The sequence below is a fragment of the Phodopus roborovskii genome, unplaced genomic scaffold, assembly GCF_943737965.1.
Source record: "Phodopus roborovskii unplaced genomic scaffold, PHOROB, whole genome shotgun sequence".
NCBI classification, from domain to species: Eukaryota; Metazoa; Chordata; class Mammalia; order Rodentia; family Cricetidae; genus Phodopus; species Phodopus roborovskii.
In genome coordinates, this window is record NW_026126424.1 from 4,798,056 (window position 1) to 4,825,849 (window position 27,794).

General features: G+C 42.1%; 1 protein-coding gene across 1 annotated transcript in view; it reads left to right on the forward strand.

The window, feature by feature from the left end:
* The window catches only part of Alpk1 (alpha kinase 1), a 107,786-nt gene that overhangs the window by 42,914 nt on the left and 37,078 nt on the right, over window positions 1-27,794 (forward strand). The window contains exons 2-3 of the mRNA XM_051185531.1: window positions 10,336-10,566; window positions 14,674-14,828. Coding sequence (XP_051041488.1) covers window positions 10,446-10,566; window positions 14,674-14,828 — 276 coding nt within the window. The 5' untranslated portion in view covers window positions 10,336-10,445. The remainder of the gene's footprint in view (window positions 1-10,335; window positions 10,567-14,673; window positions 14,829-27,794) is intronic.

Below are 27,794 nucleotides of genomic sequence, written 5' to 3' on the forward strand. Positions count from 1 at the left end.
GGTCGGCTGCTTCTGTGGGTTTGCTTCCCCATCGTGTTCTTGACTCCTTTGTTCATATTTTTGCTCCTCCCTCACTTTGATTGTACTCCAGGAGCTTGGCCCATTGGTTAGTTGTGGATTTCTATATCTACTTCCATCTGTTTCTGGAAGAGAGTTCAAGCTTCTCTGGAGTTATGGATTGTAGGCTTGTTATTTTGCTTTATGTCTAGTATCCACCTATGACTGAGTACATACTATATTTGTCTTTCTAGTTTTGGGTTACCTCACTTAGGATATTTTTTTCCAGTTTTGTTCATTAGTCTGTGAATTTTAGGGGTATATTCATATAAGATTTTTAATTTCATGTAATAATCATGCAATTTATATAAATAAGTTACATAAATAATTCTAAATTATAAATAATTGTATTAAATAATTTATATGAAACTTATAAAAAATCATGTGTATATGATTTTTATGATACATTGTGTATTTTTGTGCCATGACAACTGTTTACTTTCATGAAATTTGATTTCTAATAATTTATTGCTTTAGGATTGGATTTTTTGGTTTGTTGTTAACATTGTATGGTATTCCTACTGTTCTCTTCATAGAAAGATTTTTAAATTACTAAATTTCTTTAAGATTATAGGATCATACGAATTTTGTATTTCTTCTTGATTTCTGAGTTATATTTTATAAAATTATTCCCTTTGTTGGTGTTTACAAAGTCATTGGTATACAATATTTCTAATATTTTTCTAGATTTATAAAAGACTGCAGCTGGGCATTGGTGATGCATGCTTTTAATCCCAGCACTTGGGAGGCAGATCTCTGTGAGTTTGAGTCCAGCCTGATTTACAGAGCTAGTTCTAGGACAGGCTCCAAAGCCACAGAGAAACCCTGTCTCAAAAAACCAAAAACCAAACCAAACCAAAACAAAACAAAACAAAAAACCAACCAAACAAAACAAAAACAAAACAAAACAAAACACTGCAATATTTTGTTTTCAATTTTTTTTTATTCCTAGTCTAGTTTTTTGTTCACGTCTCAGTTTCCTTCTTCTTTAGAAAGAGCCAATATTTCATTTTGTTGAGGTTCCCATTGAATTATTTTAATCTGTGCTTCTGTATGAATGTGTTTCCTGCACACATGAATGTATGCAACTGCTTGCTTGTATGTATGGGCGCCAGCAGGTGCCTGCTAAGGCACACTTGCGGAGGTCAGAGGACAGCCTCCAGTGTCTATCATTGCCTTACTCATGGTTTGAGATTAGGCTCCTCCCTCAGCTGTGTGCTGAGCTCTCCTGTCTGCTCAGTTCACTGCAGGAACTCATTTTCTGTAGGTGCTGGGGATCGGACCTCAAGTCCCCATGCTTGAGCAGCAAGTGCTTTACCCTCTCAGCCATGTCTGGCCCCAAAGGGAATGTTTTATGTAAACTGCTATTTATTTTCTTTTCAGCCTTTTTCTGTTTCCATATGACATGCTAGGGGTTGAACCTGGGGTCTCATGTATGCTCAGTAAGTACCCTGTTGGGCTACACCCCTAGCCCCCCCAATACTTTCTCTCTCTCTCTCTCTCTCTCTCTCTGTGTGTGTGTGTGTGTGTGTGTGTGTGTGTGTGTGTGTGTGTGTGTGTATGTGTGATGCTGGGGATAGAGTTATCTCAAATCTCAGTGCATGCTAAGTAAACACCCTAGCACTAAGCTGTATGCCCAGTCCCTAGCTTTTTTGCCTCACTTGCATGAAGACTATAAATCATGCACACAAGGTTAGAAGAGCTGAACCTTCCTGGTGACCTGGCTAGGAGTCTGATGCAATGATGTTTTTATCTGTAGTAACAGTTTGTGCCTCTCAGCTGTTGTTTTTTTAATCTGATATTAATACAGCTGCACTTGCTTCCTTCTTTGAATGTATCTTTTCTTGTCTTTCTGTATTCTATCTATGTTTCTGCACTCATTCTTTAGAAAATGCAGGAAGTTTTACATTAGTATTTATTTCATGTCTATGGTGCTTCGTCTGAATGTGTGTATGTACATCACTTGTTCACATAGTGCCCCGTGGAGGCCAGAAGAGGGAACCTGGTATCTACAGAGGTCAGAAGAAGTGTTGGATACTCTAGAACTGGAGTTACACACTATTGTGAGCTGCCATATCGGTGCCGGGAATAGAACTTGTGTTCTCTGGAAGAAGAGCCAGTGCTCTTCCCTGCGGAGCCATCTCTCCGAGTGCCGTGTAACTACGTTTAATGCAGTCTATCTTTAACTTTTAACTGAAGCAATGTTTAGAAACACTACCATATTTGGAAGCTGTGTCAGCCATCTTAGTTTGTTCTTCATGTTTATTCTCTTCTTCTTCCTCTTGTAATGTTTCATTCCTTTTGTAATGTTTCATTTTTTTCTACAAGGTTCAGAGTTTAATGTGTCATCTCAAATTTTAAGAATTTTATTACTGTGTAAATGGAAATTTCCCTCAGGCATCACTCTCCCTGGGGAGCAGAAAGGGGAAGAGATGGAGGTTAATGGGGGGGGGGCAGGGGAGAATGGGAGGGTGCGGGAACTAAGTGACATGGAAAACAAGCTTGTTTCAAATTTAAATAAAAATATTATCAAAAGAAAGAGAAAATTTCCCTCTCACGTGGCCAAACTACATCTAAGAACTTGTTAACATCAATTAATTTTATATGTTTATATTTTCACTTGTGTGTTTTCTCATATTCTTTATGTTTTTATCTATTCTTTTTTTAAGATTTTCATGGTTTTCTTTTTATATGTGTAAGTGTTCCACCTTCATGTATGTATGTGCACCATACGTGTGCCTGGTGCCTAGGGAGATCAGAAGAAAGCATCAGATCCTCTGGAGCTGCAGTCACAGATGGTTATAAGCTGCTATGCAGGTGTTACAACCTCAACCCAGGAGCTCTGCAAGAGAAGCTAGTACTCTTAATCACTGAACCGTCTCTCCAGCCCCTAATCTGTTCTTTCTCAATTTGCAAATTTTATATAGATATGTGTGTGCGTGTGTGTGTATTACACACACACACACACACACACACACATACACACACACCACACAATTGACAAATGTGTCTACACTGTGGCATGACTAAAGAAAGTTAAGTGACATGTATTACCTTACATATTAATTTTGAGGTGAGATCATTTAAAGTTTACTTAGTAATTGTCAAGCCTTTAACATGCCATTGATTATAATCACCAGGCTGTATAGTAAATCTCTTGGCTTGTTTAACTGAAACTTTGTATTCTTTGACCAGCGTCTGGTTTTACTCCTCCTCCAATGCCATCCACTGACAACCTCCATTCTTCCCTCTTCCTCTAGGGGCTTGCTGTATTTAGGTTGTACTCACAATTATTTAAATCTGGGTTCAGCTATACTATCACAAATGGTGGGGGTTCTTTCTTTTATTAATTTAAGTATGATTTCGTTGTGTTTAATCGCTTTTAAAACTTTATTCATCACTGGATGCTTAGGCTGACTGCTTGTCTTGCTTCTTGTGACAGATGCTGTAATGAAGATGGATTCCTGCAACAGCTCTATACAGCTACTGTTGTTTAGATTTGGCTAGGAATCTGTTTATGCTGTAGAGGTTTGTTTAGCAATGATCTCTAGATTTTTGTTTTAAGACCTCTTTATGTTGCAAGGCACCCATGTACCAACATGGGTACCTTCTTGTTTCTGTTGTTGTTTTCAGTCAGATGCCTGCAAATCGATGTATTTCTTTGAAGGCATTTCTTTTCTCCTGGCTGCTTCCAGGTCTTCGTCTTCGTCTTTGGTTTCACCATGATAGCTCAAGGCACTGAGTCATACTCACTCATTGTCTTGCTTGAGGGTCAGGGGTATAGTCATGGTTTCCTTCTCTTGCTCAGGAAGTGCCAGAGCATGTTTCATTTCTCTGAACACTTCTTCCTTTTCTCCCTCTTATTCCCACCCAGGACTCAAGGTTTCCACCCAGCTGCTTCCTGTTACTTAAACCTCTCTTTTGGATTTGAGATGTTGTTATCCTTTTCTGATGCGTTTAGGGTAGTGTGTTCTGATTCATCATCCAGTTAAGATGTCCTGCCTTCTGCTAGTGCTAATGTCATCACATTCTTCCATGGACTGAACATAAAATTTTTAAGTAGTTTTATGTTTCAGCTATGTAAATTCAACCCTTATTTAATCTACATACTTTAATAGTTCCCATATCCCTATGTCCAAATGGGATAGAAAACAGCTGGTGTTTGTCTTCCTGAATCTGGATTACTTTACTTAACATAATAATCTCCAGTCATATCCATTCTCTTGTGAATGTTATGATTTCATTTTTCTTTACAGTTGAATGAAATCTCATTGTGTGTATGTACCATATTTTATCTGTTCTGATGATGGACATCTAGGCTGATTCCATTTCTTAGTTATTGTGAGTACTGCAACAACACACTGGATGCAAAAGTATCCCTGTGGGATACTGACTTAAAGTCCCTTCAGGAATATACTCAGGAATTGTATCACTGAATCATATGCTACCTGTATTTTCACTTCTTTTAGAAACCTTCATAATTCTTTTCTTTTTTTTTTTTAACCAAGTCCATTTAAATGAAAACAAGCATTTATAGACAATATTTGGGAATTTGGGCATCATTCTTTCCAAACTACTTCCTGCTGGTAAGGGGCACTGTCATTGGGGATTCTAAGAAGATGCAGAAATCCTGGCTGTAGTCTGTAAGGCTGCTTTGTCCAGCTGTTTTGAATGTAGGATCACCTGGTACTCTGTTTCAGGCAGTCTAGCTTGATCAAACCACATTAGTCTGGAAGGAATCCACAGCTTTTCATTTTCTGTGGAAACAAAAATAGAAATCCTTTTCCCCAGTAAGTTGTCCTTGAACTTAAATTTTGGAGTCAAAGCATTTTTTTAAAATTTATTATTTTACATGTCGATCCCAGTTCCCTCTCCCTCCCTCCCTCACTTTTTACCCTCTCTGCCCTCTCACATGCACCCTAACCACCCTCCCTTCCCATCCCCCCACCCCAATTCCATATGTAGGGGAATGCCATCCAGTTGGGGTCATGTAGGTCTGACAGGTCATGTGAAGTAGGGACTAGGGCTTCTCTCCTGTCTCTAGATTAAGGCAGTTATCCCTCCATGGAAGGATGTGTTCCCAAGGTCCTTTTATTCACCAGGAATACATCCTGGCTCCACTGTATGAGGTCCCTTAGACTGCTCAGTCCTTCTGGCTGAGACCCATATTCAGGGGGGCCTGAGTCAGTCCCATGCTGGCTTCCCAGCTATCAGTCTGGGGGCCCATTAGCTCCTCCTTGTTCACATCAGCTGTCTCTATGTGTTTCTGCAGCCTGGTCTTGTCCTCTCCATCTGCATCTGGGTTCTGCTTCGACTCAGTGTTTATGTATGGGTGTTTGCCCCTGTTTCCAACAGGCATTAGATGAGGGAGTGACTGAAACAGTTTATCCCCATCAATGTTGTATAAGGGTTCTACTCATACATCATCACCAGAGATTATTTTCATTTACTGATTCAATGATAGCTATTCTACTTGGCTGTTATTATGGAATATTAAACTGTTTTAATTTGCATTTCCCTGATGGCTGGTGATGTTGAACAGTTTTTAAAATATTTATTGGCCATTTGTATTCTTTCTTTTGAAAACTATCTGTTCAGCTCATTAGCCTGTTTATTGATTGGGTTATTGGTTTGTTGGTGTTTAAATTTTGAATTATGTATTCTAGATGAAAGAAACCCTTCTGTCCAAGAATATATTGGCTAAGCATTTTCTCAGTGTCTAGGCTCCTTTCACCCCGGCAATTGTTTCCTTAGCTGCGCAGGAGCTTTTTAATGCTATACCATCTGATTTGTCAGTTACTGAAATACCTCTTGCGCTGTTGGAGTATTACTCAGGGAGTCGTTGTGCCTTAATCTTGAATGTTTTGCTTGGGCTGTTCTCTAGTAGTTTCAGATTTTCAGGTCTGACATTAAGATTTTGGTTCGCTTTGGATTGATTGCGACAGGAGAGAGAGGCACGAATCTGTCTTCATTTTTCTATATGTGGGTTGGAGGCTTATTCTGGTGTTAAGTTTGTATTGGGTGAGCATGTGGTGTCTCCTGGAGATTCTCTCTTTTAGTAGATTTTCGTTTTTCAACCCAGGAACCCCTAAAGAGCATACTTAGCCTTGCAATCTGTGGTTTGGATGGGCTCTTTCACCCTCTTGGGACTCCTAGGATGTCTAGTGTTCTCTCTGAGAGTGCCTTCCAAGTGTGTTGGGAACATGGGAAACAAGAGAGCTGAGGTTTGTCCAAGTAGAGGACCCATCTCGGGAGCTTCATATTTTCAAGACTTGTGCGGCAGGAGGAATGCAGCTGCGTGTATCTGGGAGTCCTCTGGGGCTGCAGAGTCTTGGGCTCTAGCGGGGAACAGCGGGTGGGTGACTCCAGAGGTTTATCTACTCACTGATGTCAGGCCGTCAAACCCCCGGGTTATTATCAGTTGTTGAAATCTGCTCCTGGCCATTGAGGTTGTGCGAGTGCACGTGTGTGCGAGCATGGATGTACATCCGTGTTACTGCTCATATGCACGTTCAACCCCAAGTCTCCTGTCCTTTACTCCTGTCGGCTCCTCAGCATCCGCCCCCGTCACTCTCCTTCTGCCCCACAGCTACCTTCCGGAGCTCTCTTTCTCCCTGGAGGAGATTTGAGTTCATGCTCCCTGTCTAGAACTTGTTCACTGTTCTCGGGTCTCTAGGATAGCACAGTTTCAAGCAAGTGATTCCCATTCAAGGTAGCACCTCGCCTGGGTCATACACAGTGACAAGGATTCCTGTGACCCAGCCCTGGGTCATACACAGTGACAGAGATTTCTGTGACCCAACCCTGGGTCATACACAGTGACAGGGATTCCTGTGGCCCCCAGCCCTGGGTCATAAGCAGTGACAAGGATTCCTGTGCACTGCTGGTCACCCACTAGAGGAGCCACTGTCTAAAACCCACAACTGGCAGCTTGGAAGTATTTTTTAAGTCCTGAATGTAAGACTGCATACATTCTTCCCACCCCCAGTTTTATTTATTTTTTTATTTCATGAGAATGAGTGTTTTATTACATGTATGCATATGTACCACATATGTCTGTATGCATGGAGGCCAGAAGAAGGTATTGAATGCCCTGGAACTGAAGTTGCATGGTTGTGAGCTGCCATGTGGGTGCTAGGAACTGAATCCCAGCCTTCTCCAACAGCAACAAGTGCTCTTAACTGCAGAGCGGTCTCTGCCCATCTCGTCATTAGGGCCAGCTGGCTTACTTTTCTTGCCCCCACCATGGCATTTCATGGCTGGAGTGAGCTTGCCTTGTTTCCTTTCCCACCCATCCACTTCTCCACACTTTAGTTGTGTCGGATCACTGCTTTGTGGATGTCTGAGTTTCCTCCCATTTCTTTCACTGCAACAGAGCCTATTTTTCCGTCATTCTGATTCTTCTTCAGGTAGTCACGGGGAGGCAGCCTGTGCCTTTACTCATAATTTCAATCCGGCTATTTAGTTTGATCAAGATTCATTTTGTAGTCTATACCTGCTGAGTCTACTAACTAAAAGTCTGTGGGTCAGATTTACTAAGTATTCTCTCTGCTTCTCCCTTTTGTTTCTTTATGCCTTTGGGTAGTTTGTGAGATGTGTCTACAAGCTCGCATTTCTTAGAATAGACTGGAATCCCTTGAAGCTTAGAACGAAGCCTGATCCCTTTAGAGAGTTGCCTAAGAATCAATCTAACGCTGTCTTTACATTTTATTTTATGTGGCTGGAAGAGGTTTTTATAAACCAAATTCTCAAGGGAAGATTTCTGTTGATCCCCTTCACAATGGAGTGTTTTGGCGAAGGCATTCCCCTGGAAAGTGAGGGGGGAAGGTGAAGGTTTGTTGTAAAGCCCCTTACACTGAGGGTGCAAATTGTCCGGCCCTGGGGCATAGGTGGCAGTATTCTCTTACTTCCTTACCTTGTCCAGTCTTTGGGTGTCATCGGCTCTCCAGTGTTCCTTTCCTTCCCTCTTTTTATGTAGCTTGAAAAGGCTAACAAATGCCTGCAACTCAAGAACATCCAAGTCCCACATGCTTTGCTCTCCAATTAGATTTAATCTTCTTCCTGTCCCATTCTGCTCTGCCTCCCACCAGTCCAAGAAGCTGTTTGGTGGTGTGTGTATGCTCATTGGTTGCTCAGGGAAGGTGAAATGGTTGGAGGCTAGATTATCTCTGTCAGCGCCTGTAAGACCCAATTTTCCCAGCAGTCTCCCATCCAACTTCTAGCCAGGCCTGACCCTGCTTATCTTCCACTTTCGGGGTGATGTGGCTGCAGACAGGGATTTTGCTCTTAATGTTAAAGATCAAAACATATTTCCTCATAGTAACACTGTCTCCCAGTGTCCCTACCCTTTAGGCTCTTGAGAATTTCCTTTCTACTCTTTTTTTCTATGAGCTCTACAAGATGATGGCCTTCCCTCTATAAGAAATGATGCTAAGCTACTAGGAGCATATTGCAATACATTTTCTTTCTTTGTGCACCAACTAGTCTTCCTACTCCATTGTTATGCAGCCTTTTCCTTCAGAAAATGATTCTAGGAAAGAGAGTCTGTTTCCTGCTTTCATTTGGGACTTAAACAAAAGATTGCCTGACTCGCCTGCAGGTGCATGGCCTGTAGTTTGTTCTTCCCTTTCTGAACTGTCTTAGTCTCTGAACCAAGCTCACGTGGTAGCTGATACCTTCCTCTTTAGTGGAGTGGTGGGAATGGGATGTTACTGTTACAAAGTTTCTTGCCCACTCTAGTCCACTAATTATGTTTTGTTTGCTTGTTGCATTACTCAGAGGGAGGAGCAAGTCCTCACTTGTTTGTGACAGAAGTCTGAGAATAAAATTCGGACTAGCCCTTGAGATCTGTTCTCTTCATAGTTAGACACACTCATGGCCAGCTTATAGCACAGAACATTGTGACTTGTAGACACTTGAGTTAAAAGGAACTTTGGATACAGTTTAGTGCAACAACCCGATTTGTACAAGAATACTTTCTAAAACACACTGGTTGAAAGAGAGGATAAATTTATACTCAGCCTTAGGTAATTTCATGACTAATTTCTCACTGCCTCGTTTATGTGAAAGCTCTTCGAATGTGATACAGTTTTAGCATGAGAACTCTGTTCATGTTCACCGACAAATCCATGATCATTTTGAGTGAAATAAGCTTAGTTTATTTGAGTGAAGGCTTAGTTTGGCATTCTTTAAAATCAAGGCAGTAAGATTGGAGGGCATGTTTAATATCAACTCAACAACCCTTTGCTTTAACATTCTCAGTAATTCTGTCATTGTGTGGGTGAGCTCCGAGGCAGAGGCACTAGTGTCATCCTTGTAACTGTCACCATCTTTTCGAGACTCTGGCACTGGCAATGCACTTCTACATGACCACCGCAAAGTGTCTAAACCAGAGAAATACCACCCCTTAGTCTGTCAAGGGCAAAGAGGGTACTGTCTTTTGCTTGCAGGGTACAACTTCAACAAAAGGAAGACAAACCAAAATACTTGCTAACCAGGAATTGCTTTTTGTTTATTGGCTTAGGCATTTTCACCGTGCTAGTAAACTATTTTGTTCTCAAACTTACCATGGCTGCAAAAGCTCCTTCCGTCCATCTCCTTCACATTTGTGTAAGGAATCTACTAACTTAGGTGTTGTCTGCCAACATCAGTTGATCCATCCATCTACATGGTGGGTCCAAAGCTTTAGGAAATTGGGTTTTCTGGAATACCATTTCTCTATTTTATTTGGCAATATGCCTGGCAGTGAAGAGCTTTAAATTTGGCATCTGTCATTGCCTATCTTGATCCAAATTGCATAGTGCTAAATACCATGAAGAATACTGCACAGGGGAAATCAGTAGTGGGCTGTGAATGTGGTGAACTTCATATTACCATGTGCTTGAGTGCGGCTATTAGAACTGTCAGCCAGATGCTTCCTGTAGACTTCCAGAGAGGGGAAAAACTCAGTGTTACTGGGACCCAGAGGCACCAAGTGAAGTATGCAGAAAGTACATAAATCATGGGGCACATTTATTTTATTTGGCCCGTGTGAGTTCACCAACCTCACCGTAGGTGACCAAGCTCTATACCCAGACTCTCTCCCTTCTGCACTCTATGCCTTCGAGGTACCGCCCATCTAGATCAGACCCTGCAATCATTTCACACACTCCCCTAACAGCATCCTCAGGGCCTGTCATGTATTTTCATGTGTTTGCTCTATTATCCCTCCCTGCTTGAGACTCACAGATAATTGATGACGCTTTAGTTAATCATCCTTCTCCGTCTTTTGTTCACCAGGTACCTCAGCCTTCAAGGGGCCTCTTTATTGAGAATCAATGCCTCTCCTAGGTAATTGATCACCGTAGACCCAGGGACACTCGATTCATCCTGGAGGGTGGGCAATCATCATGAATAATCAAGATGCTGTGGTTTCGATATTGCATGAATGTAAGCAAGTGCTGGATCATCTCTTGCTGGAAACGCCAGATGTGTCTACAGAGGACAAGAGTGAGGACCAGCGGTGCAGAGGTGAGGTTCTGGTGGGAGACACCAGGGGTTGAGCCAGCAGCTTCAGTGCCTGCACCCTTGCCTGAATGACGCATTCTCCTCTCTGCCCTACTTTTCTTCTCCTGGCAGATGACCACCGAGAGATGAGTGGATTTCCAGGATGTGAATGGGACAGGGCTGCAGGCTGGCGGGCAGGGAAGAAGCCCACTTTGTTGCAGAGAATTGCTGTCAGTTCTAATTTTAGGCTTCAGTAAACATGAGGCTACAAGAAACAGTTTAGTTCAGGAAGAACAAAGGGTCCAAGTTGGCCGGTGCACACAAATTTCAATTATTAAAAAATCGAAGCAACTTCTGAATGGTGGCACATATTTTTTTTCTCAAACAAGGAGTTTGTGCTTCATCAGTTTCCATAGACTTCCATGGCTTCCATAAATGGGTCACCTCACCAGTATGGACAGTCTCTGTTTTCTTTGTCACCAACAAACTCCTCACGCCATTTTTAAAATACATCCAGCGATCTCAAGAAAGGTTGTTTACACCATAATCATGGTCTAGATTTTGTCTTGCTTCCTGGCTTCTGCTATTTAGAGTTACAGATGTTGTTTGAGGAGCTCAATCACAAAACCTAGAAAGCTACAAGAGCTTTATTTCTTCTTTCTCCAACTTTGGAGAGGTAACCTCTTTATTTAGGTTCTTTTTAATTGTTCAAATAATTGTCCTTCCATTTGTTTAAGTATTTTCTTTTTATGTGCCTTTAATAATTTTCCTGTATATTTTCAGTGTTTTGTTTAAAAATAGGATGCCTGAATAAGATATTCAATGTACGGAGAAGGTTCCGGGATGAGCTTTCCCCCAGTTAGGGGATGCAGGCACATCATGTCTAACAGGACGTTTTAGGTACCTATGGGAGTCTCAGCTATGTAACCCGTCATTCTTCTCCCTTCTGGATGAAGTCCTGTACATGCAGTCAGTTCCCAAAACAAACCTCAGTGTGTGCTTCCATTCACTACTAGCTGGATTTCCTGCTAGCTGCTTGTACTTGTCAACTGGGATCACAGGCTCCTCATGTCAGCCACGGGTTCCAGGCACCTGATCAATAAGTGATAGCTATCTCTGTCTCCCTGAGTTTGTGTGTACGTTCAGTTGTTTTCCTTGTTTTTCCTAGAGTTTTCCTAGTGCCCTCTTTCTGTATTGAGCTTCATATCCTCCCTATTGTAGTCTGAGGCCTCAGTCAGATGACACTTTCTTCCCAAGCGACACAGAACAGGACAGGTAATGAATTTAGTTTCAGATAAGGCAAATCAAGGCTGTAAAATCATTCCATTAGACATGGCCGTTCAGGTAAGCGTCTAGCACTATGGCCAGATAACCAGCAAAGAAGGAGTTCTCACATGCAGAGTGGTGTACTGGCTCAACCCCCGCTGTTCCTGTGGCCTGCCTCTGTGCAGAACCCCTCCTGCTCCTGTGGTCAGGTGGCTGTGAGCAGCTTTGGTCCACTGGTTGTGACACTATGGATGTTGCTACTGCCTGGAATCATAGAGAAATGTATTAGTACAGGGTCACTTGTGGGCACAACAGCTGGTGAACTTGGGAACACAGACACAGCATATTGCTTGTCTTTACCTTCAACCCCATCTCTCTCCTCCTTGCTCTGTCTGACAACCTGGGAGACGGAACAAGACCCGAAATGTAATACAGCTTTCAAAACTGTGTTTTATGGGTATCTTGCATTTCATTGTGTTCCACTGGCCTGTTTATAGTTTGGTTTGGAGAAAGGTGTGGAGGAGACATTTGTAAAGAATAAGCTTTCTCTAGGCTGGGCATAGTGGTTCCTCTAGGCTGGGCATGGTGGTTCATGACTGTCATCTCAGTATGGGAGGATCAAGAGTTTGAGACAAGACATACCCTGTTTTAATAACAGTAATAGAAGAAGCAGAAGAAGAAACATTCTCCAATATTGTGAAGAAATTACTCAATCCACGGCACAATGGAAGTCTATGAACCCAGGAATAATGGAAGTCTATGAACCCAGGAATAATGGAAGTCTATGAACCCAGGAATGGGATTTTCATTATCAAGTGACTATTCTTCCCTTTTTGTTTCTAAGATTATTTACAGTCAAATTAAGACACTAAGAATGGAAAGGGATATTATCTGTAAGTCTGCTGGACCACATGGGACCGTCCCCTCCAACAGTCACTTTACTCATTGACCTTTAGAAACACCCTTGAAGAAATTTGCTCTGCACATATGTTGCATTTGTAGAAACTGAAATTCTCTGACTAGCAGTTACACAGACGTAATTGGCAGCCAAATGTGATCATGATACTTCTAGGTTCTGCTCCCACAGGGATGCTAACCACAGAGCAGGGGCCTAGGAGGTACTGAACTGAAGCCACAATTTCAGTGGAATTCGACAGTCATCTCCGGGTGTCAACACTAGTCACTCATTGGTGTGGTCCCCTCAATGCCAAGCAGTTTTTCCCCACCCAGACTCCTTACCTTTGTTCAGCTGGTGGCAAGTTCACACAAAGATGTCCAGGACCCAGTCAGGTTTCCTTCCTTCTTATTCTGCTCCTCTGTCACACTCTATCTTCTCTATTTAGTATGTCTCGGGTAGATATAGTGCTACCTTGATGCTTTAACCATGGCAGTATGCTGCCATGAGATTACTAAAGGGATGAGATATGAAACATGATAGCTGTGTTGAGGATGCTTTCACCAGCCCAGGAGGATAGGGAGCTGTGATCCCAGAACAGTATAGGGTGCAGGCTGCAGGAATATGCACCTGTGGTTTTGGAAGCACATGCCAGAGATATTTCAATTCCACTGAGAGGTCATGACAGACTCACAGGAAGTGGCCATGTTTGTTTTGAATACCAAAGGCTGTGGGCCTGAGTTTGATCATCAGGCTTTGGGAGCAGGGCAGTCAGTTACAAACAGAAGAAAATGTGTAAAACTGAAATAACTTAAAAAAATGTTATGAAAACTGTTATCCTAGTCTACCTTGTTAGAAAAGTGGGGAGGGGCTCGGCCTTATAAAAGATTGTGAGGATGGCTGAAAATAGAGAAAATAAAGAGATGGGTTCTTAGGATCTGTGGGATTTGGTAGTTGACTCCATTGAGGGAAGGAAAGAAAGCAAATATCTAGAATGACTGGGCTTCAGATCTGGGTGTGGTGCTCCCATTCACCAAAAGAAACTACAGAGGGAATGGAATAAGAGAACAGCTGGTGAACTACGTTTTAGAGGTGTGCAATATGAGACACAGGACAAATGGAGAGAGGACCAGACAACCTTGTTCAGAACCCTGGTACTACATATACTTCAAAACAGATGGTTTCCGTTGTGGGGAAGTGTGGAGTGTGTACCATCTAGTACAGTCAACCTGAAGCAGATGATGGGCCTCAGTGTAGAACTTCTTGCTATAGAATTTTGAGTATCAAATAGGACAATCAGTCCTACTCATATATGGTGTGGTTTGGATGTCAAAACTAAGGAAATACTAATAGTTTTCAGAGCTTTTTTTGTGTGTCCCTGAAGTTTAAACAAGAGACTGTCAGCCAGGATCATTGGGATCGTACCCAGAGACTTAACCACAGTTACTAATGTGAAACGGGGCCACTTCACAATTAACTGCTATAGCCAGGAATCCCATTTGTGCGTTTGCACTTTTTGTCTGGATGCAAGCATAGCCGGTGGTTAAAGGGTAAGACGGGCCAAGGTCTTAGAGAAGCAAAAAGGAAACAAATTGATTCCCTTCTCAGGCACCGCAAGCTCAAAATGCCGTTGCACTCTAGCCCTGTTCTCACTTTACAGGGAACAGAATATTTCCTTCGTGCCTTTCTCTGATTCTTCATGCAGAGACAGTCACTCAAGTGCTTCACTTCCTGTTAAAACCCTTTCTCAATGCCTGACTACCCCAGTTTACCTGTAGGGCACAGTAGAGTCAGGCCACCCATGACAGATAGCTCCTTGCTATTATTCTTCAAGGTAGCCCAACAGCTTGGACCAGCCAGCCACAGATAGGAAAAGTGTTTTAGCCCCTGAGGTGCTTCACCATAACACAGGGAGCTCAACCGTCCTTCTTTTGACTGCAATTTCCTTAACTGAACTCTGACCTTTTCAGCCTCACTCCCCAGCGAGTTAAGGACCCTGATCCAGGAGGCAAAGGAAATGAAGTGGCCCTTCGTGCCTGAAAAGTGGCAGTACAAACAAGCCATGAGCCCAGAGGACAAAACAAACCTGCAAGATGTGATTGGCGCCAGGCTGCAGCAGTTACTGGTAGGAAAAGCCATACCACCTGTTCCCTCTGACACCCCCACGTGAGACATTTAGACGCTAAGTGGCCCAACAGATTAAATTTCTCTGAAGTACAAGACAGATCCTACTCATATAGTCAGCTCTGCCAGGTTGACTAATGTGGGGGGAAACAGCTATTTTAAAAGGTCGTTTTCCTGAAGGCCCCTGTGTTAGAAAGACAAACCTGATGTGAGTGGAGAAGGGCGGGTGGAGGACACAGTCTGAAGCCTGTTGTCTTGACATAGTCCCATCTTCTGGGTGGACCTGAGTTGTTTTGGTTTTACTGTGTGTTAAGACATTTTTATTTTGAAATGGTACTTTCTAGAACTTGGATAATTTTTAAAAACGGTATCTCCCCCACTGTCTCGTGTTGATGGCTAAGCTACTGGTCCGTGGCACGTCATTTCTGCTCAGCATAGCCGTCCTGTTCACTCTCTTGGCTCCTCATGACTAAGGCCATTCTGGAAGCATCAAGTCAAGGTCATGGATGCACTTAGTCTTCAGCTCACCTTTTCCAATGTATTGCAATGTAAGGGTTTTTAAATATTCCTTAATGATCCTCTAGATTTCACCAGTCATCTGTTCTAATAGCTCTGTAATCTCTAATTTTATTGGCTTTGGTTTCCATTACTTTTCTTTCTTAGTTTGGCTAAGCATTTGTCTACCTTATCATTTCAAAGAACTGTTTCTTTCATTAATTTTTGTATTATTCTTTTAATTCCTGTTTCATTGATTTGCACCCTGATTGCTAGTATTGCTCCCTATTTCTTTGAAGTTTAACTTGCTTGCAAACAATTTGAATATATCATTGGGCTATTTGAAATCTCTTTGACTTTTAATATGGGTATTCACATCTCTAAACTTATCTCTTAGAACTGCCTTTGCCCTACCCAAAGGAGTCCAGTAGTCTATAGTTTCATTTGTTTTTACTGGTTTCTGTATTTTAAAAATTTACTCCCTGATCATTCAGAAGTATATATGTGAATCTTCATGTTTTTATAGATTCTGTAGTTGTTCTTGCTAATAAAAACATATTTCTTAGAATAGTATAAGAAGTCGTGTAAGGCTCAAGATTCAGGCTTGAGTTCTAGAAGAGTTAAAAGGAATATTATTTTCCTTTGTGGCAGCATTACTTTTAAAAAAAGATTTATTTTTATTTTATGTGTATGTATGTTTGCTTGTATGTGTACCACGTGCATTCCTGATGTCTCAGGAAGCCAGAAGAGGGTGTCAGATTCCCTTGGAACTGGAGTTAAAGATCATTGTGAGAGACCATATGGGTTTTGGGAACGGCACCTAGGCTCTATGTAAAGAGCAATATGTGCTCTTAACCAATAGGCTATCCTTCCCAGCTTCATGGTAACATTGCTTTTACTTTTAATTTCTCAGGTGATCATCAATTTAGTAATTTAAGTGTATTTTTCCCTCACATAAAATATATTTGTCTGGATATCAGGCATCAAAACATTGACACCATCCTAGAGTTTTTACTTTGTTTACATGGTTTTATGTTTAGGGATTATTCCAGATGAATACATAGACACAGTTTTTTTTTGTTTTGTTTTGTTTTGTTTTGTTTTGTTTTTTTTCCTGTTGAAGGAAAAACCTCTCAGAAAGATCCCTTGATCTATCAACACACAAAAGCATCTTCAGGAACTCCTAAGCAGTGTAAAATAGGTTAAGCAGACTGAAGATTATTGGCAGAGGAAAAGTAAATCCTTGTAAAGAGTGAAGTATTGGCTTAGAGATTTTAGTTTGTTTGGTTTTATTTGGGTTTTGTCTTTGAGACAAGGTCTCACTATGTAGCCCAGGTTGCCATTGAACTCTAGATCCTCCCTCGGTATTTTCCCACAGTGGAGACAACAGGTGTGTGCCAGCAAACCTATCTTAGGTGGGGGATTTAATAACTATAGTTGGTATCAGTGTAAAAGTTGAATGAAATAATAACTATAATTTGCATATTGTGGAATTTACACATCTTGTTTATTGAAATAGCCCTGTAGTGATTATCACCATTGCCATTCTCTTAGGCAGGGGACCAGAGAGTAGCATCTTCCTCTGCTTCCCTTCAGTTTCCCACCAGGGAGTCTAAGGTGAAAAACCTGAAAGCCAAAGTAAAATCTCAGCTACTGTGAAGCCACTGACTATGAGCTTTCCACAGAAGTCTTGGCAGCAACGGAAACATTCAGCATCTGTGCTCTCCAGTGTAGCAGCCACTAGCCACATGGGGCTCCTGACACCTGAAATGGCCAGTGTGGCTGAAGAACTGTACTTATAGTTTTGTTGACTCTTTATATCTTTCTCTATGGATAGGATGTCAATAGACTATCTTTGCCTGTTGAGTTGACTGCCAATATATGAGCACCCAAGAACATCTCAGTGTTGTCATTGTCATTGTGCTAGCTAATACATCCCTACAAGCCATACATATGACAGTATTAGAATCATGATGCTAATATATGCTAATATATGCCTACAGCAGTAGTTATTATAGTGAGACACACACACCACATGACAGTCTTAGTGTCATGTATCATGTAGGGACTTGGGGATTCAAATTCCTGACCCCAATCATTAATATTTACTCAATCAGGGGACAGGATACTGTCCCCTCCCTGCACCCAAAGCTGGTAGTGGCATTGCTATCAAAATGGTGAAAACAGAAGCTGTTGGAGTCAAAGTTGTAGTTCCTGGGTCTGATTTTGCCACTTGAATTAGGAGGGAAGTTGTTCAGGATTGTCCAAACCATTTCAAGAGCACACACATCTTTCCTCCTACTGTATTCTATAATCTATGTGCTCTAGAAGGCACATGGATTCCCAACTGTGGAAACAGGGGCACTGAGAATAGAAGGACTTTGTTCCCCTCACAAGGTCACTCGGTGGCAGCCCTAAGAATCAGCCACTAGGGCTTCCTTTAGTTCCTAATGTATTTAATCTGGGAGCTTTTTTAAACTCTGGGCATCATCCTCTTTAGCTTACCCAGCAAGCTATAAATTAAGCAGCCGCACCTCCTCAGACTTTTAGGATGCTTTTCTATTGTGTCAGATCCTAAGTGCACAATTGCTAAACCACTCTGTGCATACGTACAGAGAACTAGTTATAGCTCTCCGTAGGCCAGGCTCTCTGGAACTCTTACTGCTTTTGAGATTGTAGCTTGTTAAGATGGATCCAGTAAATCCTATGACTTCTTTTGGTCAAGAATGCTGTCCATTTCAGTCTGAATGTTTGTATTTCAGTAACCAATGAACTGTCAAATTCTGCTCTTACAGGAAAAGTAGTTAAACACCCAAATCTATCTTTTTTTTCAGCTATTATTTCTTTGTACATTTCATTTGTAGTCTTAACAGGAATTCTTCCCATAAAAATTTTCCCTTTCAGCCTTCGAAATCAGAGTGTATGTAAGCACTCTGTCTTTAGTTAAATCCCACAACCAAGAGAGCAAAGCAAAATCTAAGCTGCTGGAGGAAAAGGTAAACCACAGACTGTTCTTTCTCCATTTCCGATGTGGTGAAACTAAGGGTTCTTCCGCATGGCACTCTACATCCCATTTCATCAAGAATATTTTGTGTATCTTGTGCTCTGCTCTCTGGACACTGGCCCCCTTCTTCCCTTCTCCCCCCCCCAATCCTTTCCCCCTTTGGTGTGTGGCCACCGACAGAAATTTATGACAGGGGCCAGCCTCCTTTACAGTGCACACAAAGCTTGCTGACTTGAGAGACTTTGTCAGCGTCCTCCCAGAAAAAACACCTGCAGGACGCTCTCTGAGAAACCTGGAGAGATGGGAGATTAATGTGGTTGTAATAGCCGGGCAGGGGTTTGGGTATTATGCCCTCTCCCCAGGTAGATGGGTCTTTTCTGAGATGATACCAATTATTTATAGCTGAAACATCTGTTGATAACTGCAGCTGCCCTTGTAAAACAAAGCATATCTTGGGGTCACAGGCTACAGGGACCTAAAACCCTACCTCATGCTAGCTTTGGTCTATTCAGTATCACCCCAATCCATGGGTTACCATCATCTTTAATGTCTCATCATGCCACGGAAAACACTTTGCAAACACCGCACTGGCCTGCCCTGAGGGCTTTGAAGCATTATTTCATCTTCATCGGTAATTTATATTCCAGTGCCATTGTGCTGTGGGAAAGAGAGGGGAGGCCTTTTTTGTTTTCCATTTAATTGTATATCGCCTGACACTTTGACCTGTATTATTAGTATCAGTCAGAAAAAGGATTTTCTCTCCCTCTTATTTAAAAATGAAATTTCAAGGGAAAGTAAGCACTCCTTCAGCTCTTTTCACTCAAAACAATGTTTACACTCTAAGACGAGATGATGAAAAGCAAAAGCAACCCTTTTTCAAGTGCAGGAGAAGGGCACTGCAGTTTTTGAAAGAGAACAGTACAGCCCGTATAGATATCATTCAGCAAAACCTTTGATGGAGTTTTCAAAACCCAGTGAAGGCATTTGGCACTGGCCTCTGTGGCGCTCCCCTCTGGGTTGCAGGGTCTGGCACTGCGAGGAAAGTCTGTCCTTGCTCCTGAAGCATGTGGGGAAGATGGGTCCAAGTTGCTATATGGATGCCTCTTTGGGGAATCTTTTCAGTAGCTTTCATTTTTTTTCTAAAACTAATGATAACTACTTAAAGAGAAATCTGGAAATCGAGCTTTTTTAATAGGGAGGGCTGGGTTTTCCACGTCTATGGCGGTTGGGAACTGAATTGTTCATTAGACCTGAATTTGAAACTCCCTGCATTGAGTTGGGGTCCAGTTGGTGGTACTGGACTAGGTAATCCCCACTTGTCTCAGAAAGGGGGGACCTGCCCTTAGTCACCCCTCCCTCTATATTGGCTCCCTGTGCAGGAGATAGAGGTGATGTGTCATTGTTTGACACAAAACTATGGTCTAAGAAGATAAAGCAGGCTCAGGGTGGATTCATTTTTCTTGCTCTGAAATGGGTAGTCTGTAAATATTATGCCACAGGAAAAAAAATTGAAAGATTTATGCTGCATAGGAGTGAATTTGAAAAAGACCCTCCAAAAATGTTTCAATGTTTCCTAATGTTATTTTGAATGAAAAAAAAAAATCTTAGTGGATGAATATTAGTACATTTAGCATCTAGAATATTTTTCTAAGATGCCTCTTCAGATAGCCTTAGTGTCTTTAACTTGTTTGTATTTTTAAACTACTTGAGATTCTAAAGGGACAAGAGTTAAAACATAAACATGAATAAATTGAGTTGCCCATTGTAAGACTATCAGGAAATGTTTTTAAAACTTCTAATGTGGGCTGAGCACGATGGCACAGGGTCAAGGTATTGTCATAACACCCAAAGCCTTGAGTTCCATCCCTGGTACCTAGTGAAAGGAGAGGACCAACTCCTGAAAGTAGTTCTCTGACATCCATGTGCCCAGTGTCACAGGCACATACTGAAAACCCAACACACACACACACACAATACATAGATAGATGATAGATAGACTGATAACAGATAATAAATAAATATGTGTAAAAAGATGTCTGTTGTAACTAACTTGGGACCAAAGAGTATGGAGGTGGGAATTTAGAAATGAGGGGTAAGAGAGACCAGAGTATAGATTGATTAGAAAATGAAATGTCAGGTTCAAGGAAGATAGTTATGTGGCACAGTCACCAAGTTAAAGGGTTAGAATCCATAAATATGCTGGTGTTTAAAAGATTTTCTTAAAGCTAACATTCGTTTGTTCCTTTTGCCGGCTTTCCTATTAATGGGTACCATTTAGATTATTGTCCTTTCAGCAATTATTTTCTTAAACAAGCTTCCCAGCTTCAACTGTGTGGTCTGGGGCTTTAATAATGGAACATATCTTCATCTGTACAGGGAGTAATACATACAAGTGACTATGAGCTATAAATTAACCCGCCTACTCAACCAGACCTCAACGTGTCACCATGTGCTGAACACTTGGTATGGGACACTGGTGGAAAGATGAAGGGTAGGGGCTGGAGAGATGGATCAGCAGTTAAGAACACGTGCTACTCTTCCAGAGGATCCAGGTTCAGTTCCCAGTGCCCACATGAGAGCTCACAACTGTCTGCAACCCCAGTTCCAGGGCTCTGACATCGTCACAAAGACATACATGCAGGCAAAGCACCAATAAACATAAAATAAAAATAAACTATTTATTAAGAGATGAAGAATGGAGAAAAGCCCAGGAGTTTTTCTATAAGAATGAAGTAAGCTGGTGTCTTGAAATAGTTTCTTCCGTTTATCACACCTACCTGATCTGCAAAAGGATCAACAGATATTCTTCTAGTTGTTAACATTAGTATCAGTAATCTCACGGTTAAGAAAATAATGCTCAGAGAAGTTTTATAACAGTCAAAGTTATGACTCACCCTCACCATGTGAACATCTCTACTCTTTCCATTGAGGGTTTACTGCACACCCAGACTGGGCTTTTAAGTGTTGAGATACCAGGGACAGGAAGCAGTTATTACCCAAAAACCACCACCCCACATACCCTCACTGACTCAGGACCTCCTGATCATCTTCATTACCTGAAACCCAGAGGATGGTCTCAGAAAGAACCCACTCCAGCTAAGTGATGTGTTCAAGATTTCAACTACTGTTGAATATTGTGGTTAGGTATGATAAGTAGGGCACGCATCTCAGAAGTGGAGTGTTAGATGTGGGGTTCATATGGGCTGGGCTTTATAGCTCAGTAATAGAGCAGTTGCCTAGGATGCAGAAGGCCCTGGGTTTAACCCTCAAAAGCTCAAAAAGATATACTGCAAAATGTATAGAAGTATAGATAATAACTATGTTCGTCAGGGGTCTCTAGAGTAACAGAATTTATATAACAGATATGTAAATGTAGGTGATGGGATTTATTACTAGGATGACTTATAGGCTGTGGTCCAGTTGATATAACAATGGCTGCCTATGAACTTAGGGTCCAAGAATCCAGCAGTTGCTCAGTTCCTGGATGTCTCAGTTGGTCTTCAGCATATCCTGGCATTTGGAGGAAATAGGCTAATTCCATTAAAGGAATGGACTTGCTAGTGAGATAAGAGTCAACAGGCAATGAGCAAAAGCTCCCTTCTTCCATGTCTTTGGATAGGCTTCCAGCAGAAAGCGTGGCTCAGATTAGAGGCAGGTTTGCTCTAGATCTAGATTAAAGGAAAGTCTTCCCATCTCAAAGATCCAGATTAGAGGCGTGTCTTCCCGTTTCAAATTAAACTAAAGTCTCTCACAGGTGTGCCCCTCTAATTTTGGGTTTTAGTTAATTCCAGATGCAGTCAAGTTGACAACCAAGAATAATCATCACAATACTGTGTGCAAGGAGCCAGTTGCACGCGAGTGGTGAGCACTGCTGATGGGTTCCCAGCCTCAGCCATGAAGGGCTTGACATGGTTTCCTGAGTGAAGGGCACTGGAGACAGAGCTGTGTGTTCTTCCTCACCTTCTTCTCATGGACATCTTTCTGACATCTCAGGCCTTCTCCGCTCACTTCCCAGATACAATCCTCTTCTACCATTGAATGGCACCTCCAGCCCTTCACTAGCACCCTGGAAACTTCCATCACTCTTGGCATTTCCCTCTCTGTTGCCTGCCAGTGCCTTTTGCTTATAAATGTCTCATTAGCTCACTTCCACCATTGTCTTTCCCTGTCTAAATGGGCTCTCTGCTGTTATAATACAGTGGAATCCCTGGGGCTGGATAATTCATAAAGGACAGGGATTGACTGGGACATCCAGGAGCATAGGGCCACCTCTTGGCAGAAGTGCAAGGGGTAGAGAGGTTGAGAATAAGAAAGAACCACACTGGCTTTCACAGTAAATCCACTCGTGACTAACTCATTCCCACAGCGATGACCGAGTCCTCATTGTCCAGTCACTTCCCATGAGGCCCCTGTCCCAACACTGCCCCACTAAGGTTGTTCCCCACAAAGAAATGAAAGGGAAACATTCGAACCTAACACCACCCTGGCCAAGCTGCAGTCCCATCTTGACGGGGCCCCTACCTCTGCTTCCCGAATTGTCCCTTGTGTCTCCTGGCTCCACATCTTTTCCTATGAAGAGAGCAGTATGCAGGTTAACACCCTGGTCATACCACCTCAGTATACCAAGGGAATCTTCAGCTGTGCGGCAAGGCGTGCAACCCCACTACACTCTTAACACTGATTATTCCACGCACACGGCTGCTCTCTGGCTCTCCATTCCTGCAACTCTCTACCCTTTTGATGAGTTTCTGTGTAGCCTTGTATGTCAGCTTGCGTTTCTATTCTTCAGGAAAGCTGTCTATCACTTGCATGACTGGATTAACACTCCCAGTCACATGTGCTACATGTGCCTCTATGTGTTTACATTGGATGGGGAAACTTCTTTTATTGTTATCTCTCTCTCCTACTGACAATCAGCTCCATGACAACAGGGGCCCTGCCCGCCTTGCCTTTCTTTTCCTGACATTTATATCGGTGACATTTTCACAATAAACACCCTTCTTCAATCATTGTGGATACTATGGGACAAACTCAAGTCCTCAGGCTTGAGTTTAAGGTAGCGGGTACCTTAAACCACTGAGCCATCTCACTAGCCCTTGAATATAAATGCTTGAATGAATGAATGAATGAATGAATGAATGAATGAAATGTATGCTACTCATAAAACATGCTATTTGACAGGTGTGTATGGTGGCATACAAATGAGGCTGTCCTGTGTGCAGCCCCACACAATTGGCTGAGAAGTGGATGAGAGTATACCGGCCACATCTCCCTTCACAAGTGGAAAGAGTTCATGTAAGGCCTCGCGATAGGAATTGAATAACAGAAGAAGGCAGTCTTATTCACTGTGTGTATTATAAATTGAAATGGGGGGAATTTGTGTTTGTGCTTTGGAGTTGGGTAAGGTGGGGCGTGCTTGGAATCACATCATGTGGGAGTTCGAAGGACTGAAGGTTTGAGGCTGCTCTGAGCTACCTGGTAATTCAATGCCAGACTAAGGGATGTAGGTATACCCATTCTCAACAAACTCATAGGAAGTAGGAATGCAGCTTAGTGGTATAACATTTGCCTAGTGTGTGCAAGACAATGGATTCAATCCCAGAAAAGAAGTTGGGGATGGGGGTGGATAAAGAAGCAAGTGGAGTGACACAACAAACCACACAAAGCAGATTTGTGGACCTTTGTGCTGGTTCAGCAATTAGGAGTTTTCAGGGCTTTTGGTGGTAGTGGTTTTTTTAGTGTGTTTTTTGTTGTTGTTGTTATTTCTGAAGTAGGATCTTTCTGTGTAACCTTAGCTGGTCTTGAACCCATGAATAGAAATTTTCTTTCCTTTAATGAAGAAAATAGGACCTGCATCCCAGAAAGGGTAGCACATACAGGAAAAAGTCCAGAGTCTAGGTGTGTAACCCAAGCTGTAGCCAATATGAAATGTGTTCAACAATCAAAGAGCTCTGTTGCTAAAGGCAATACAACATACAGATGTGGGTTCCTGGAGCACCTGGGCTGTAGGGAGGACCACAAGTCAAACGAAGACCTAGAGGTCACTTTGAATACCGCCACGTCCTTGCATCCCCTCTGCTACCACACTCCGCTTATTTCCCTAGCACTGTCTCTCGATTGGGTTTTCTTTCCTCCAATCCTACTGTAACTACAAGGGTTTAGGCTACATCCTCCCTTTCTGAGGTTATATTGAGCTTCTCTCATGAATTTTATCCATATTTCCTGGATCAGCAAAAACAGAAAGGTTAGGCTGCAGAGGAAACAAAAACTTCAGAAGCTTAGGGTTCACTATACAGAAAACCTACCTCTTCCTCCACCTGGGATCAGTGGGAGGCCACTCTTCATGCTTCCTCCCTAGGGATCCATATGCATATCACCGTCATCTTAGGTTATCACTGGCTGCCATTGAAGGGGAGGCAGAAATTAAGAATTCCATGCTGCATCCTAAGTACTTCTGTACTGGTGTGATCATTAGCCAAGTGAAAGTGTATGAGCATATATTTCTTCCAAAAAAGCACAATCCTATGTGTGTAGAAGGACATCTTTTAGGGCTGGCGAGATGGCCCAAAGAATAAAGCCAATTTCTGCTAAGCCCAAGGATCTGAGTTCTGTCTCTGGGATGGACATATAGTAGAAGGAAAGAGAACATATTCCCAAAAGTTCTTCTCTTTTATATGCCGTGTATGTGCATGTGTGCACATATGTGTATATGTGTATGTGTGTATGCACATACTCGTAACAATCAAAGGATGGGAGTGGTTTTTAAGGACAGATATGAAGATGGGGTGACAGGCACAGCATCTGGATCTGCCAGGTTTCCTTGCAGCCTCAGCATCTTTCTCATATTTTTCAACATGAATTTGGAAAGTGGGCAGAAATCTTACTAATCTTTTAAAAGCATCCTCCATCCAACTATGCACATCTCACAATAGTGTCTAATATTAATCCTGGATGAGAAAGGCCTTCTGAAGACATACACATGGACATTTCATTTAAATGATGTCGTTACTGATTACTCATATGTCTTTTCTGCATTTTCTTTTCTCTTCATAGTAGAGGGCTTGCTACAGGTTAAGTGTCATTATCCACCTGTGTACCTCCAGAGATCATTAGTGTGCCCACATGTACTCATGCATTCTCTTGTGAAGGAACATAGGAGTTAAATACTTTATCCATCATTTCCTGTCCAGGAAGGGAGTCTGTGGCCTTCTACTTCATGGCCCTTGCTTGGTAGCTGAGGAAAAGGAGACCTAGAAAGATTAAGTGATCATTGTCATGAAGCTAGAAGGGACAGGGCAGCAGCCACATCAGCTTTCCTACCTGAGCCTGGCATTTCTCTGCCTACACAGACAGAGCTGTTGTTGGCCACGGGAACAATTTCCCTTTTAATTTCTTTGTTTATTTATTTATCTCTTTACACAGAGACGGAGTTTCTATGTGTAACAACCCTAACTATCCTGGAAGTCACCCTATAGACCAGGCTGCCCTCAAACTCACAGAGACCTGCCAGACTCTACCTCTTGAGTGCTTGCTGGGATTAAAGGCATACGCCCTCACCACACATCATGTTTTGTTTGTTTGCTTTTGTGGTTGTTTTTACTCCAGTTCTCTCTGCTGCCCGGAAGAGGGCCTTCTGTCCTGTTATTCGAACAGACTTGGTTTTAAAAGAAATTTATGAAAGCTAACCACCAGCATTTCAAACTATAATTTCTGGGCCAAGGAGATGGTTCAGCCTATAAAGAAAGGCTCTAGCTGTCCAAGCCTGATGACCTGAGTTTTCAATCCCATGTTCCCACAAGTTACCCTCTGATCTCCACATATGTACAGTAGTATATATTTAACAAGGTGTTCTCTCTCTCTCTGTCTCTGTCTGTCTGTCTGTCTGTCTTTTCTCCCTCCATATATGCACAGTGACATTTGCTTACCAAGACCCCTACGCATAATACACACTAAGAAGAACAAATTTAACTTGTTTTTTTAAACTTTAAGTTCCTCTCCTAAATATTCCAGTACTTGTTTTGAAAAAAAAAAAAGTCAGAGAAGAACTAAATGTTATTTAATAAATGAAAATTAGCTACCAAGGGAATAGGGCTGAGAAAGAGAAATAACAGACTGAAGGCCTGTATATTTTCTGAACTTAGAAAAGGAGTATGACGAAATCCACTAAGGATTTAAACCCTGCTCTAAAACGCTGCCAAAAGTAGAGGCCTTTTAATAAAGTACTCTTTAGTTTCAATGGAAAGTAAATTAAAATGGTGTGGCTTGTCCTTAGTATTCTACCAACGAAATTCTAGTTGCCACAGAATCAGGCATGCAAGTTATCCCTTTGATGAGGGCTAACCCTACAGTGTGAATTTCATGTCCTCATAATGAGGGCAGAAACTGAGCCAAGTCCTGGAGGGATTGATGCGGCTCAGACATGAGGGCAGAACAACACAACTTAAAGTGCTAGCAGAAAATGAGCAAGGTCCAATGTCAGACAAAGAGGCGACCTTCAGAAAATATACCATCCTAGGGGTGTGTTCACCCACTCTTGTAGACAAGCCAAGCAATGTTACCTCTCAGAGTTATATGTGACTAAATGAAGAGCTTAAGTAAAAGAATTGTCTCCATTTATCTAGTGTGTTTACATTAGGTTGAAGTAAATGAAAGGGTCACCTTTCTACAGCAACAGATATTAAACACTGGATTTCTTATGACCAAGCTGACAGAGTCTTTATAACCTCTCTCTTCCTGATGGCAACCCTTCAGAATGGGGCTTTAGACCCATTTTGCAGGAGAGGCGAGGCAATGGGCTCCATGAGTTAGAGAAAAGCTCCAAGCAAAATGGAAGCCAACCCTTCCTCTCCCCGGGGCCCTGTCCCAATGTTTCCACTCATCTTGTCCTGTTTCCTGCCTACTCGTACAACAGTCTTGCCTCACACAGGGAGAGGACAGCAAACGTTCTTTAGGTTAAGGAATTCATCAAAACTTGCCTGACTACATGTTTTAGGAAGTTTATACAGCGCAACAGTGATTTCCATTTTCCCACTGAGGGATACATGATGAATCAGTTATCTGTTCTTATTTATTTTTCATCCTATCAGTAAAATTTTATTTCTGTCTCCTTATTATCCTCTCTCCCTGTCCCTGCTCTCTCTCTCTCTCTCTCTCTCTCTCTCTCTCTCTCTCTCTCTCTCTCCTCTCTCTCTCTCTCTCTCTCTCTCTCTCTCTCTCTCTCTCTCTCTCTCTCTCTCTCTCTCTCTCTGTGTGTGTGTGTGTGTGTGTTTGGGTTTGGTTTTTAAAGTGAAATCTCACTTAATTGTCTACAAATGATGGAATTCTAGGATTGCAGTGCTGTTCATCAGTAACAATTTTAAACAGTTCTCAGACGAGTGTGGTGAGTGCTTTGGGGCAGAGTCATCGTGAGCAAGAGGAACCAGGTATAGTACATGCATGTGCAGCCCGCTGAGCTGGCCTTCCTGTCCG